We start from the raw sequence: 14770 nt of genomic DNA on the forward strand, positions 1-14770 counted from the left end.
TTACAAGCCATACAACTAACGTCATCAATCAATCAATGAATTAATCAAGATATTTAAAGTTCAATCCAGGGATTTTTATTAGGTTTTTAACAATTTCGCATGGAAGGAAAAAGGGGATGAATGAAAAGAATATAAATAAACTGAATCACACCATTTTATTTCATTCTTAGATAAAAACAAAAAAAGTATAGAAACTAATTATTAGACATAATTCTCTGTACACATACGAAAATGCCATTCACCCTGTGTTTCTTTTTTACTTTCTCAACACCTATTTACATAAATATATCACCTGTACAATGCTAAACTAGGATTTACATATCATGTATCAAAAAATATCAAAGAAAAAAAAAAGTCGAGATAGAGAGATATTAACAAAACACTCCTTGTGTTCTTTCTATTTACACCAAAACCCAAAACGCTAGAGTGTCACTTTTTCCTTTTTTTTTTTTTCCGCCTTTGCCTATATATTTCTTGTGTATATTTATTTTAGATTTGTTTCGACTTTTGTAAATTTTATTTTGCTTTCCTCTAAAGCAAAGGCTTTCCTTTTTACAGAGTTCCCACACCCCCTCTCCCTCCTTGTTCGGTCGGCGTTCCCTCTACTTGACAAGTCAGAACTCAGAAGGGAGCACGACGAGGGATACCCTTTCTTCTTCTAGCCGTACGGTAATTGACGATGGGCGGAGTTGCCGGACATATATTTTTCACCCCCTCATCACCTGAACTCGTGTTTTTCTCCACAAAATCCTTTTCCCCGTCGGGTGATAATATTGGGTCCATGAAACGGTTGAAAATAGATGTCTTATTAAGCTTCTTGGGGGTCGACGAATCGTCCGTATCAGAGCCATGAAGCACATTCCGATTGTGTTTCAACCGTAATGCAAATGTCAGATCCGGGTTACCACACTTCATGCCTCCTAGCTGATAATTGAAGGAACGAGGATGTTTTCGTCATTTGGTTGTCCAACTCCATTGCGACAGCGCCGGAATGAATGGGAATCCCAATTTTCCAAAATATCCAGAATTCAAATCACAAATTACAAATAACAGAGCAGGTGCCAAACCACAAGGAAATAATAATAATAATAAAAAAAAAAAAAAAAAGCAAAAGCAAGGTCGAGTAACAGATTGGGGGCAGCGGGCAGCGGGCAGCGGTGAAGAAAACTCAAGTGGAGAAATCGTAACAGTAACACCAAAACAGAGCAACTTAGAAAGTTCCTGCTTAATAAAAATAAATTTCATTTCCTTATATGTCATATCTTGTATTCTTATTGGAAAAGGTCCAAATTGGTGTACTTGTGTAGAAACTAGAAACCCTAGTCATTGAAAATCTACTCTGCATATATGAATATGGCAGGTGCTCCAGCCCATAGAAACAAAGTGAAAACCGATAGTTTCAGTAAGAAACCCGAAGATAGAACGTTATATAAAAACATGGGATTGAACTGATGCACGAAAAACACGACAGGGCAATAAATGAATTCACAATATCGATCTATAACGAGTCCAGAGGCCAGATAAACAATAAAACAAACAAACAAACGAAGAAGCAAGTGATGTCTATAAATGCTAAATTCAATGAATAACTAATAATCACCAAAACGGGAAATGGGTATTCCCCAGGAGAGTAGAGAATCTTACTTTGCACCCCAGTGAGCAGAACCTGAAAGAATCCAGAAGACTTCGAGAGCAAATCTCGCAAGTGTTAGTAGCGCCCTTTCCCGGCCTTGGTTGCGGCCTTTCATTGAGGAAAACGATCTTCGCGCTATTGATAATGTAGGTCTGAATGGCGGAGATGTCGATGAATTTCTGAACTTCATTAACCCTAATGACGTTGTGGTATGAAGACCTCCTTATCTGTTCAACAAGGTATCCCCAAGGCAGATGAATTAGAATACCAATCCATCGTTATAGAGACTTGCGCACGGACCCAAACAGAAACAACAGAAAAACAGAGTCCGGCAAGATGGAAAACATACCTGAACAACGCGATGGTCATTGTGGTTGACCAAACAATAAGAGCAGATAGCATACCCCATGCAGTCTAAGCAATACAGGTTGCACTCGCTCTTGTTGGAATCTCCGTGGATTAAACAGGGAACGAAGTAGCTGGCCTTCAACATAGGTTTCAACCACGGCGGACCCAAATCGTCGTCGTCCATTGGAACCATTGGCCTTACCTGAGAGAGCATACAATACCCAAGTTCATCAAAATTCAAAAAGAGAGCCCCAGAGAATGAATAAGAAGAAGAACCGAATATCCAACAGCGCACCATGACTTTCTTTTGCTTGGTTTTTACAACCCCAATAGCGTGTTGTTGATTCTCGATATCCAGCTTGTCCAGTTATAGAAGAACAGAACAGAAAACCCTAGTAACCAAAGCTGGGGGGAAAAATAAGCCACATTAGAAAGGAAAGGAGATTGGGAGAAAGGAAGTGGAAAAACAGCAACTTTCAGTCTATAAAATGTTGGGCTGCAGCAGTAAAAAAAAATAGTAGCATGGTTCTAATCAAGTGTTCAAAGCCATACCTTTGATAGACGATGATTCAGAAAATGAAAAATTAGCACAGAGGCGAGAAATTTTGATAGGATGGATACAACTCATAGAAGAGAGGGCGATGCGATATTATTAGGACAGAAAAGGAGAGAAGAGAGAAAGGAAGGGGACTAAAGAGGATAGGGTGGTTAGAAGAAGGAAAATATATAAGGCGGTGTTTTTAATCTATCGGTCGCAGAAATTTTTCATCGCGCGTGGTGTTTTTAATCGACCGAGGCAGAATGAGACGGCAAAGCAAGATTCTGTCTTCTAAGTTTTTACCCGTCGGATATATGTATATAAAATATTTCGCAAAGATTTCTAATATTTAATATTTAATTTAATTTTAAGGGGATTCCCTCTTTATAGTGGGTTTATTACATTCGAAAAGGTTAAACATTTTTTTCTCAAAAAAAAAAAGAGAAAACGCTGAACATCATTGGATAGGATTAGATTTAGATGATGGCTCTCCCTAGTGCCTCCCTCCTTCAAACTCTTTGTAATATGTGAAGCGTGAAGGAAAAACGTGACAAAAAGAAACTTGTATAATTAAAATTAAAATAAACAGGCGGCGGTTCAGATTTTTCTGGTGTCAGATGCCTGGCTGACACGGTTATTTTGGCTTTATAATTAAAATTAAAATAAAAAAGAAATTTAGAAAAGTAAATATGAGAGAAAGGAAAATTGAAAGTTGAGTGTTTGAGGTTGCTCCCACTCCCCTATCCTTTAAATAATTTTGTTTGAGGTAGTTAATTAATATAATAACAGTACCTTACACTTACAGAGGTGGAGTATGAACTAACGAGGCAATGGCTCGTTAAAAGACGAAAGCTGATATGCATTCTCAACCGTGTGATTTGTTAAATACAAATTTTGAATGCATATATATACACACTTGGAAACGGATCCTAATACGTAATACTCAAATGTCATATGTGAGAACTTGCTGTTTTTTAAACAGTCAACACCACGTGTGAATGCTGACGCGTGTACAACAGTAATTGGGCGATAAGTGTACAAGAGTAAGTGCTGAACCGTTTTCTCCTATGAATTGCATATGGAGCATAATTTATCTGAAATGCGGTGGAGCCTGAAGAGATTAACATTCTTTACATCTTTACTTTCCTACTTTTTTTTATCAATCAGCCTCTTTGGCTCAATTTCATGATCCCTTACTGACTGAAAAACCGGAGAGTTCACTTTAGGGACAAACCTTGGGATTCTCCCCTTTTGCAAGTTTATAGAAGTAGCTAGATTCAACTGCTCACTTTGTTTCATCCTCTTTCCTCCTCTTTATCTATTGACTAGATTTTGAGTGCAACATGGCACCATTTGTGAGAACCGAACGGAGAAGCCACATTACCATGGTTTTTGAAGACATATACACACACACCAATGCTAATATGGACTCTTGAAACCAGTCCCTCTCCCAATAGGTGTCCACATTTGCTTTAAGCTGACCTAAAAATCGGATCTTAAGCAACTCGTTCTAGAGGTTAGACTTAGCACATAAGAACAAGTCGAGAACCTTCAATGTTGGATCAACGACTTTACCACCTTGCTGTCTAGTAAGCAAGGAAGATCTCAGCAATAACATAAGATTCCAAGCATCCAACCAGCCACTACTACCGCATCGGCAGTCGAACCGAGCAGACACATCACTTGAGCTATCAAAACAAGTAGTAGAATTGACGGTACTCTAACCACATGACTACTTGGTCCAACTACAATGGTAGTCGACCATAACAAATACCTCAAAAATCAAAATAACCATAATTCATGGGCCTCAAATAATCAAGCCCATCGTTCGAAAGCCCAACATGATTAGTAACAGACTCCACGTATGCAAAAGATATTGAGCCAATTACCTCATTTAAACCCCAAATGATCCTAATTATACCCCTCTGAACATTTCTTAGATGCAGATCCAACTCAAAGTTCGAGACAAATCCTTAGGTGCGTATACCCACATAGGACACTTTGACGGAGCAATGGGGTGATCGCCCCTAATCAAACCGACAGAGATATCGTGATGACCAAGCCACCACCAAGTATGGCTCACTTAAAGATCTAACTGATTTAGGCTCAATAGGGAATGTTGTCGACCAATTAAGTCGTCAAGTTGGACTTTATTCATGCAATGGTCGCACCAATAATCCAAGACTTAGTCACTGATACAAGTCCAACTTACCTATAAGGGAAAGAAGGTCCAATCGAGGAATTGAACGACTCAAACAGAAGGGACCTCACATTAATCTACTTGATGCACCAACACAGCCACACTAAAGAGTAGAAACATTTTGGCCATCTACCTGACTTGACTTGCAAAGGCCCTAAATGGGTCACTACGACAAGTCTGCTTGGTCATGCCAACTTAGCTTTCGACCATGCATACGTGTAACAACCTCAAACAGGCCACATTGGTTATCACACAAAGAAACTAAGGAAACAATTAGGCATGAATTGGTTAGTCATAGGAACTTAGTTCCAAAAGAAAATTTTCAATACTATTCAAAAAGTCGCCTTAGACACCCAGAGACTATGAGTAAGAATAATAAGAATAAAAAAAAAAAAAAAAGAATGCGGCCACCTCCTTACTAGTGAGAGACTCCACCAAGGCACGCATACAGAAAATTGAGATTAAGGTCAGGGTTATGCTCGACAATGTTCACCCCACACATCGAGAACCGCCCATGAAGGTGATCACCCCATACTCATTAAGGGCATTCGTAATGGTCCTTTGACACCTTATATGTAGCCACAAAATGGGTTCCTTAGTTAATTAGGGTTCGAGTTTGGCAACCTTTTGCTCGATCTCTTCGGCTTTCTCCTCTATCACTTGTGCCCTCTTTACCCCTGCCTTGCCTTGGCCTTTAGCCTTTCATTCTTCGTCTTTGTCTTAAATGACATCTAGGCGAGGCAGTCACAAATCATATTTATAGAAAAGATGCCATGCAAGAAAAGGTTAATTAGGATGGTAGGGAAAAATCAAACTACATAGTGTGAACAGAAGGAAAGAGTACCAACCTCAATTGCCTACATGTAAGTGTAGCGCTAAAGAACCTTTGTAGAGTTGGATTCCTCCATATATCCATGAGAAGGTAAATTTCTCGAGCTAATGCCTTGGCTACTCGACTATTCCTCATGAAGTCAACCTCAGCGATAGGGGCAGGCTACTCTGGCACAAATGACCTCCTTCCCAATACTCGAGGAGCAACCTTGCAGGTCCCTCTCTCAATGTGGTCATCGCCTAGGATCTCGATGTGTTCTTGAGTGACTACCTTGGTGACCACTTCCTACCTCGACTTTGTCTAGGCATGCTTCCTTTTGGCAGCTTACGATGAACGATCATAGATGCATCAAGTAAAGCAAACATCAATACGGACACAAGTTTGGTCGGCTCAAGGAGCCTTAAATAAGAACTACTTGACATTAACCTTAGCACTGACCAAATTTGTGAAAAGCTTGAGCTCTTTTTTGACCAGCTCAAGATCTTTAAAGCTGCTTGCAAGGGCTAAAAATCTCGCTGGTAACCTATACTCCCCTTGCCCGTTCTCTAGGGGTGAGAAATTGGTTTATTCAGTTAAAAACAAAACCAAAGAAACCCAAATTATAAAAATCATCATTTGGAAAGGAAAATTCAACCAAAATTGGAATAATGGATAATTGAAATCAATATTTTTTGTTCAACTTTCAGTTATTTCGGTTAAAATTGAACTTCTTTAATATATTAATCTACATTAAAATATTAATATATATTATATTATATATATATAGATATTCTATATAATATATAAGATATATATTAATATATATTATATAAACAATAAAGTTTGATTAGTTTGGATTTTTTTCAACCGAATTTCCTAATCTAAAAATTGAAAATTTGTAAAACCAAAGTAATTGGACCAAAGAAAACAAAATCGAAAATTTTAGTTTGGTCTTTTGATTTTAATCGAACAACCATCACCCCTACCATTCACATAGAAAAATTGCTCCTTCAAGTGTGGTTAGAAGGAGCCCTTGAAAACCAAATGCCCTTATTCTAGGCAGCAAAGTACTTCCTCTTATTAGGCTGATTATGGTTCTTCAACACAAAAAAAGCACCTTGAAGACCCTATTAGACAGACCACCCAGATGGATTCGAGCCGCACAGGTTGTAGATATAAGGAACCTCATTGAGTTGAAAACTAGATGATAAACAATCACTCAATGTTCCATTAGGATATGAGCCACATGATCATTTATCGGGAACCATAGCTCGACCTTAAGGTTTTCTTCATATACGTATAACTAGTCCAATGGGGTTCACAAGCCCTCTCCTCCTCATTCGGCACCCTCATCTAGAACTCCTTAGGTATATGGTACTTTCATCCAATAATTGCAATGTCTCATTGCTCCATGGCACTCTTGATGAATTGAGCACCCTCCTCAAACAACTCCCCAGCCTTATCCTTGGTCCTTGGACACACGATATATGTTCACCTCAACTCCCTCATCCTTAGACTCCTTAGCTATGTGCTTGTCATTCACATCGATCTTCGAAACTTGGTCTCCTCGGACTTGATTTTGAAAGAAGACTTATCCCCAAATAGATAACTATAGGCCTGGGTTCCTCTAACCATGGACATTATGGTTTGCTCAACCAAGCTACTTTAGTCACTAGCTAGCTCCATCATCGAGTTAGAATTGGAACTGAAATTGGAATTGAAACTAGAACTAGAACTAGAATTGGATAAGGAGATACTGACCTCCTAGATGTCAACAAACACCAAGTAGCACTAAGCCAAACTCTAGGTGACCTCTATTTACTTTCCTCCTTTTTGCAAGTCTATGGAAGCAACTTGGTTTGGCTCTCACCTATGTTCATCCTCTTTCCTCCTTTTTGTCTACTAACAAGATTTTGACTACAACAATTTCGAATAAGCATAAATTTAAGGGTAAATTGCTAATACTATCTTGTACGGGTAGTGACAATTACACTCTTGAATTTTTAGATTCCAACAAAGACCCCCTTTCTGTTAAATTGTATGATGGAAGATCAAGAAACTTAGAAGAAAACCTAAAAAATTATCGAATAAAGGGTAATTTCCAACAATTATTGGATTTAATTTCCAAAAATTAAAACTCCATTCATAAAAAAATGCTAACTTTAAACAATCTACTCATAGAAATAAGAAAAATATATGCACTCCCTATGATTACTTATTAAAAATGCATCCACTTTAAAATATATTAACCTTTGTAATTCATTTTTTTTTGTTCAAATAAAAGAATCATAATAAAGACTTAAATTATAAATTGAGTTAAACTCTAGTGTGATACAACAGTGATGAATGCTGCAAGAGAGTGTTAGCGTTACCCTTAGAGGTGTCAATTGGACTGTATTTGGTCCACTCCGATCCAGTCTAATGTGAATCCATTATAAATGGACCAGGCCCAATCCAATCCAATTCAATGTCTGGACCATCCAATCTGTTCAAATTCATTTTGATTTAGATTGGCTTCAACCCTAACCTGATCTATTGACACTTATATTCTTATCTTATATGAATGGACTAGATATTGACTTAATCCAACCCAATCCAATATAAATTTATTATGGATGGACGAGGTCCAATCCAATCTAGTAAATATTATGAACCAGATTGGTCCAATCCAAATATGTCTTATTAGTCCTTCCAATCCGTCCAAATTAATTTTGGACTAGACGGCTCCAATCCAAAACCGGTCCATTGACACCCTGTAATTAATTACAGGGTAAACACTTTCGATTGAAACGCAACTGGCAAACCAGCTTAATTTGTGGCGCTTTCTTTACCCCGGAGGCGAGGACCGAAGCGGAGTTGCAGCTTGCAACTGCAACCTGAATCTGTGACAGTAGTAGCACCATGAAACCAAATATATGGTAGGAAGCTATATTGAAAGAGAGGTAAGTTCTTCTGCCCAATAAGTAACACAACTTATTTTCCACCTTGTAAGGAAAGTTGGGCTCCCATTGGATTCTTTTCATAAAAGAAACAAGATACGATAGGATATATATGTATACAAAAAGAGAGGGAAAATAAAAGGAAAAGATTCTGTTATATATAGAATTGAATTTGACTCTTTTATGACCATTGACCATATCAGATTCTACCCGAGTGACCGCAACACTCCATTCATGTAGCCAACTTTATATAATAATATTATAATATTCACTCCCTTTATTTATTCATGATCGTCATGTAAATAATAATAGTAAAGAAACAATGAAAGAAAGTTAGAAAAACATGTAAGCTCAACCCTCCGGGGATCCAGACCCTATTAATGGTCCCCTTTAGCTAACTGAAACATTCGACTCAGTCAGTCGATTATTTCTTTACAGGACCAGCCAAATTACCTCGTCCCTGAACTACCTGAGTGCTGATCATCAATTCGCCACACAGCCCTACCGACACATGAAACCGTAATTGCACCCAAACATCAAAGGGGCCTGCCACACAGACGCGCAAGCAAAACCAAATCATTCAAATTTCAGAGAGAGATATGAACATCTCATCTCTTTTCTTATAGTTTTCCATCTCTCTCTTAACCACATGCTACCATAAATGCCCGGCGGTCGGTGGGCCTCTCTACTCTCTCTCTCTCTCTCTCTCTATTGCCCGTTAATTAAGCTGTCCACAAATAAATCATCAATTTCACTCATACATGCATGACAGGATATTCAATTTTATAATTATTATTTTTCTAAAAATAAAGAAACTTATACCGACGAGGAAAAACACACCTTTACATCATTACATGAGGAAAACTAAGTGATATGGGGGGACACCCCCCAACCCAACTGGTGCCTGGTAATGGTGACCAACTCCCACTCTCTTTCCCTCTTTTTCTTTCTATTTTTCAATCAAACAATCCCTTCTTTCTGTCCCTCCAAGGCTCCAACCGGTGGGTCAGATCCCGGGTTCCTCCTTGGCTCCTTGTTCGGGCTTTGGAATCGGACGGATGGCCACCTTTCCTCAATCTTCATCCCACCGACACACCAGGATATCCGCGTGTTTAGTCATGAATCCAGCAATTTCTTCTCTACTCTACAAATGTACGTCTCCGATCATTTTCTTCTCGAATTTTTTGATTGTATCCGCCAGCTTCTTCATGTTATCGTCGTAAACATATGGAAGCTTGTCCACCCACGTAACATTATTCTTCGCTGAAATGGGGAGAAACTCCCGGCACGGCTCCCCTTCTAGTGATATCGAGTTGTGGTAGTGGTAGTATCGGATTTTTGTTTCCGTCTTGTGTAGTGTTTTTCCGATGACGTTCTCTGACATGTGGACGCCTGTAGAGTATGCGTTCTTTGCCTGAATCGCGTATTTCCGATCTCTCCGGATTCCGGTACGCGATTCTCGGAAAATCAGCTTCTCGAATCCCCATTGTCTGAAAATTCACAGCAATTTTTTTATTAAAATAAACCCAATTTTAACTGTTAATCCAAACTCTCATCCAGCCACCAATTCTCCCCCATAATTTCCCTCCCCTCCTTCCCGTGCAAAAATTAAAATATCCTGCAAATTTCGTCTTTGCATCTAACCAATATTCCATTTTAGGCAACGCAAAGAAAGAAAAACAAAAATCCGTCTAGAATCCCGGAATTAATTCTTCAAAATGCCCACAAAAATTCTGGCCTGTTAATGAATGCAGTGCCGACACACAAATAACAATAATCCTGTGTCGAAAAAGAAAAAGAAATCTTTCTGCGTCGGCAAGTTTGTTTTGAAGAGCTTTACCAAACTAAAAAAAAAAAAACACTTGTTTTGAGTAGTGGGAGGTGCTTACCTTGAATAATCCTGTGTCGAATCATTTAAGCAGAGCGAACTCGACATGGGATTCTGCTCAATCGTGAACTGGGTATAATTGGAAAATTCCTCCAATACTGATTCTAACGTGTTCCCGTCCGGTAAATATATATATTCGTCCACATCGAAGTAAAATGTCCAATTCGCAGCGTAGCGGTAACGGTGCAAACAGTCATTCACCACCAAGAACTGGTTATAGTAATACCCGTCAAACTCCGCCTGAGCCCTAATGTCTTGCACCGTCGCCCGCCCGGTTCGCACCCATGGCTCTAGCGCCGCCCTCACCTCTGGTTGGACTCCTCCCGCATCATGAAACACGAAATGCGAGCTCGGTCCGAAGAACCACGCATGGTATGCCATCCACTCCCGTATCCTCGTGGCACTCAGGTTCCCGTATAACGAAGATCCACAATACAAATACTCGTACTTATAGGGAGGACGATACCTGGTTTCGTCATACGCCCCGGGTTCTTCCTCCAAAGCTATGATCTTCTCATACCTCTTTGGCGATTCCCCGTAATAGGCGTACACCACGAGCTTTCCACCGGTGTTGTCCTCGTTAGGGTTGACAGAGAATGTACAGTTCACGACGACGACCGTATATACGCGACCGTAGCCCCAATCGGGTAGCATTTTATACGCCTTGGCTTTGAGAGACGGTGAGGAACGGTTGTTGGAGATCCACTCGCATTTGTACCAAGGACGACCGTATACGTGGAGGGGCTTGGAGGCGAGGCCGACGATGGCGAAGGTCCGAGGGCCGCCGCGGTAGGCTCCCATCTGGACAAATAGAGAGGCCGCGTTGCCGTAGGCGTAGAAGAGACGCTTGTTTGGGTCGGTGTTGGGTACGGGCCCTGCTGCAGAGAGTTTTTTCTCAGGAAAGCGGGTGGAAGCATCCGGTGGAGTTGTAGTGGCGGAGAGAAGGTTGTCGTAGTAGGGTTGGAGATTCCAGATGGCCATGACCAAGGTTACGGCAAGCAATGTAGCGACCAAGGGCTTAGTTTCAAAACAGAAGGAAAATTTTCCGGCTGAAATGCCGGAGACGGACGCCGGTGCTCCCTCCTTCCTCATGGAGTTCCGACGGAATTTGGTCCTATCGGAGGTCTCAACTCCAAGTACTGCAGCGCAGCGCTGGGGGTGACTGTCAGGCGGACAGAAGAGACAGACAGCGCGTTTGAGTGGTGTTTGCTTTTAATATCTGGCCTAGGGCCTTGGGCGGGTTATTTTGTGATAATCTGCTTTTATATATAAATGGACTTCGGTCTAGTTAAAATCACGGAAGTGCCACTGTAGATTTGGAATCTCGGTAAGTGGTAAGGGCCGTAATAATTTTGTGAAAAAATTTAATGTCTTGTTGGGCGATGGGTCTCAGACTCTCAGTTCTCACTCCCACAGACACTTACATTTTGTGCAAAATTTTTTCATAGAACAAGACATTAAATTTTTTTCGTGGGTTTATTAAAACCTATTGTGCCAGTCAAATCATTGAAACAGCAGTACAGCACTATGAAGTATGAATCATCGCTCGAAGCCTCGAAGGAAGCAAGAAATAAAAGAGGTTTTGTTGCAATTCATGTATAAAAACATTAATTTGTAAAATCAGGATGGAAATTGAGGCCTTTTACATGGTTTTTTTTTTCTTTGTGGCTTTTATAGTTTAATAGATTTATTACATCATTTCTATCAATTAAATTATATATTCGTTATTGCTGATTATTGATTTTATCAAATAATTTATTACATATATAAATAGAAATTCATCACATCCACGGATACGGATGTTAGACAGCAAGAATCAGCCTGCATTGGCCAATGTTGTATGGTGTGAATATCCGATAATTAGTGGCTGATACTGTAAATAGGCTCTATTGGGCTTTTTAATCATCCAAACAGTTTCAACGGTTAGGTAGTAGGGATGTAAATGGATTTGATTGGATTTGAATCAGATATATTCAAATTTGAATTTGAATATAAACTGATCTAAAGATTTGATAGGATTCAATTTGAATTCGAATCATATTGATAAATTCGATTTAATCTGATTTGATTTATTTTCTTTAAAAATTAATAAATTATTAAAAGAAAAATAAAATACACTAATTCAAATAAAATAAAAACAAAAAAAATATAGATATTTTTTAATTATTTTCATCATATATGTGTTTTTATAAAAAAAAAATCATATTATATCAAATCAGATAAAAATGATCCAAATGTAATCCAATTTCTAATCAAATCTTATTATCCGAAGATCCGAATTCGACGAAATAAAATCGAATCTCAAATAATCATCCGACACCACTACTGGTAGATAGGCCTAACTAATTGCCTAAAGGCGGACCCGTAAATAAGTAAACATGAGATGCTTTGAGTTTGAGTAGCGAGTAGTGGAAGGGGGAGGGGAAACTGGAAAGAAAATTCCACCTTTCAAGACTTTGAGAGTTGAGAGCAGGTGGGAGTAGAAGATGTAATATTGGGAAACAAGTAAGGGTTTTGTGGTATCTTTTTATCATGAGGTTGGGGCCACTGAAGCTGAAATTATTGATGGTCTGACACTTGCCACTCCGACAGCAAATTTTGTTGGAAATTGCGGTAAGAAAAATTAAATATAAAATTGGAGTCCAGTTTTTAATATTTGCAGCCAAATGTTACAATATATAATACAATACGTGAAATCGTGAACGATAGATGATAGTGTTCTCACTTGTCAAGTGTTTTGTCGTTTTTCCCGAATGATTGCCGTCGTTACTTGCTCCTGGTGTTTCCGTGATTTATGAATTTCTCAATCTTTTGCTCTCTATTCTAGATAAGTGAAGATGAAGGATAATAATAATAATAATAATAATAATAATAATAATAATAATAATAATAATAAAGATAATAGAGAGCACTCCCTTCCTTCTGCCAAATGACAATTAACTAGTATAGGAGGTCAGTTAGCATCCCTCTCCAGTCCCCCACCGACACAAGTCACCCAACTGTAGCCTATTACTATTTCTATTCGCTAGGTTAAAACTTTAAGGAAAGCCGTGAAGACAGTACAGTACATTCAAGACTAGTGAGAGCAACTGACCAAACTACCTTTACGTACACCAGCATATATAGCAATTAGTATTTGGTTTATTCAAATTATTAGTTTATAACTGAAATTTTAAAAGACGAAAAACCCATTAAGATAAAATTAACAAATGTGTGTAATTTGACCATGTATGCATGTTATTATAATCATCATACAATATTAGAAAAATGTGTTGATACTATAATTGGTTGTTTTTCCAATCATCTCTTTTTCATTTAAACTTTATTTTCTATTCATTTCGAAGCTGTCGGCAACGTTCCAAACTAGTTTATACGGCTAAGGTGGGCGCCCGTCACTCATTTTTCTTTTCTTTTCATTTTCATTAAATAAAACACCAGAATACAACAGCTCATAATTTAACGAGCGAAGCGCTTGTCAACCACATAATAACAACTCAATTACTCGAAAATCTGCATTTTCTTGTTTGTATCAATGCCAGCATAACAACCATACAAGTATGGTTGCTATTTCTCTTTAATTTCATAATAGTACTTTGTTTTTTTCTATTTTCTGTGAAAAGGAATCAACCGACTAACGGGCAAGCAATTTTTTGGACCTTTAATTTTCTTAAGCCAATAAAATCAAAATTTAATGAATGGGGTTTACACGACCGTGGAGTCCACATAGAATTAAGAAAACGCCAGGGTCGATGAGGCGACCATATATCAACCTGATTTGATTTATAATCAACCATACTTATTGAGGTTGGCGATGAATAAATATAATCAACATAGAATTAATGTAGCCAATCCGAATTGATTTGCAATCAAACATTCTTTTTGGCGTTGGCGATTAATAATGCAATCAACATAGAATTAATGTAATTAACCTGATTTGATTTATTGTTGGTGATGAATAATGCAAGCTGGCATTGGCAAAGGCCCAAGGCCAAGAGATCAAATCAGCCTCCTATAACATTGCTTCATACAATGTCATCTTCGCCGTCTATTGAAAACATCTCTCATCAGTGCTATCAGGTACCGGGATCCCAGGCCTCAGAGTCCAGAGACAGTACGTAGAAACTCCGCCCCAAAATAACCATACTTCACGGACACGGACGAGTGCACGCCCCAGCTCGCCCAGTTGTTGTTCGTGGGTGGGCTATGGGCTATGGGCCAATGGGTGGATCGTCATCATCCAACACACCATGTGGAACAACTGTATCAACCCAGACCTTTCCCAACATAGTTCAGCGAGTATTCTGTTTTTCTTTTTTTCTTTATTAATATGCTATTATGGAGTTCAAATCAGATAGCCCCTCACAAGATAGTCCTCTGACGATAATATCAGATATGATAATATCATCATTGAGA

General features: G+C 38.8%; 2 protein-coding genes across 2 annotated transcripts; both read right to left on the reverse strand.

The window, feature by feature from the left end:
• Positions 1-224: 224 nt before the first annotated feature.
• LOC148849679 (protein RGF1 INDUCIBLE TRANSCRIPTION FACTOR 1-like) lies at positions 225-2682 on the reverse strand. Its single transcript, XM_088943223.1, has 5 exons — positions 2534-2682; positions 2277-2386; positions 1983-2183; positions 1645-1860; positions 225-924 (listed from the first exon to the last, which is right to left on the reverse strand). Exons 2-5 carry the CDS (start codon positions 2277-2279, stop codon positions 622-624), a joined length of 723 nt encoding a protein of 240 aa, XP_088799349.1. The 5' UTR covers positions 2280-2386; positions 2534-2682; the 3' UTR covers positions 225-621.
• A 6561-nt stretch (positions 2683-9243) lies between these two features.
• Positions 9244-11645, reverse strand: GALS1 (glycosyltransferase family protein (DUF23)). The gene is made up of 2 exons (XM_088944537.1): positions 10359-11645; positions 9244-9959 (listed from the first exon to the last, which is right to left on the reverse strand). Exons 1-2 carry the CDS (start codon positions 11447-11449, stop codon positions 9614-9616), a joined length of 1437 nt encoding a protein of 478 aa, XP_088800663.1. The 5' UTR covers positions 11450-11645; the 3' UTR covers positions 9244-9613.
• Positions 11646-14770: the final 3125 nt, after the last annotated feature.

The sequence above is a fragment of the Nelumbo lutea genome, chromosome 5, assembly GCF_056320005.1.
Source record: "Nelumbo lutea isolate HS-2025 chromosome 5, American lotus-T2T, whole genome shotgun sequence".
Lineage (NCBI taxonomy): Eukaryota > Viridiplantae > Streptophyta > Magnoliopsida > Proteales > Nelumbonaceae > Nelumbo > Nelumbo lutea.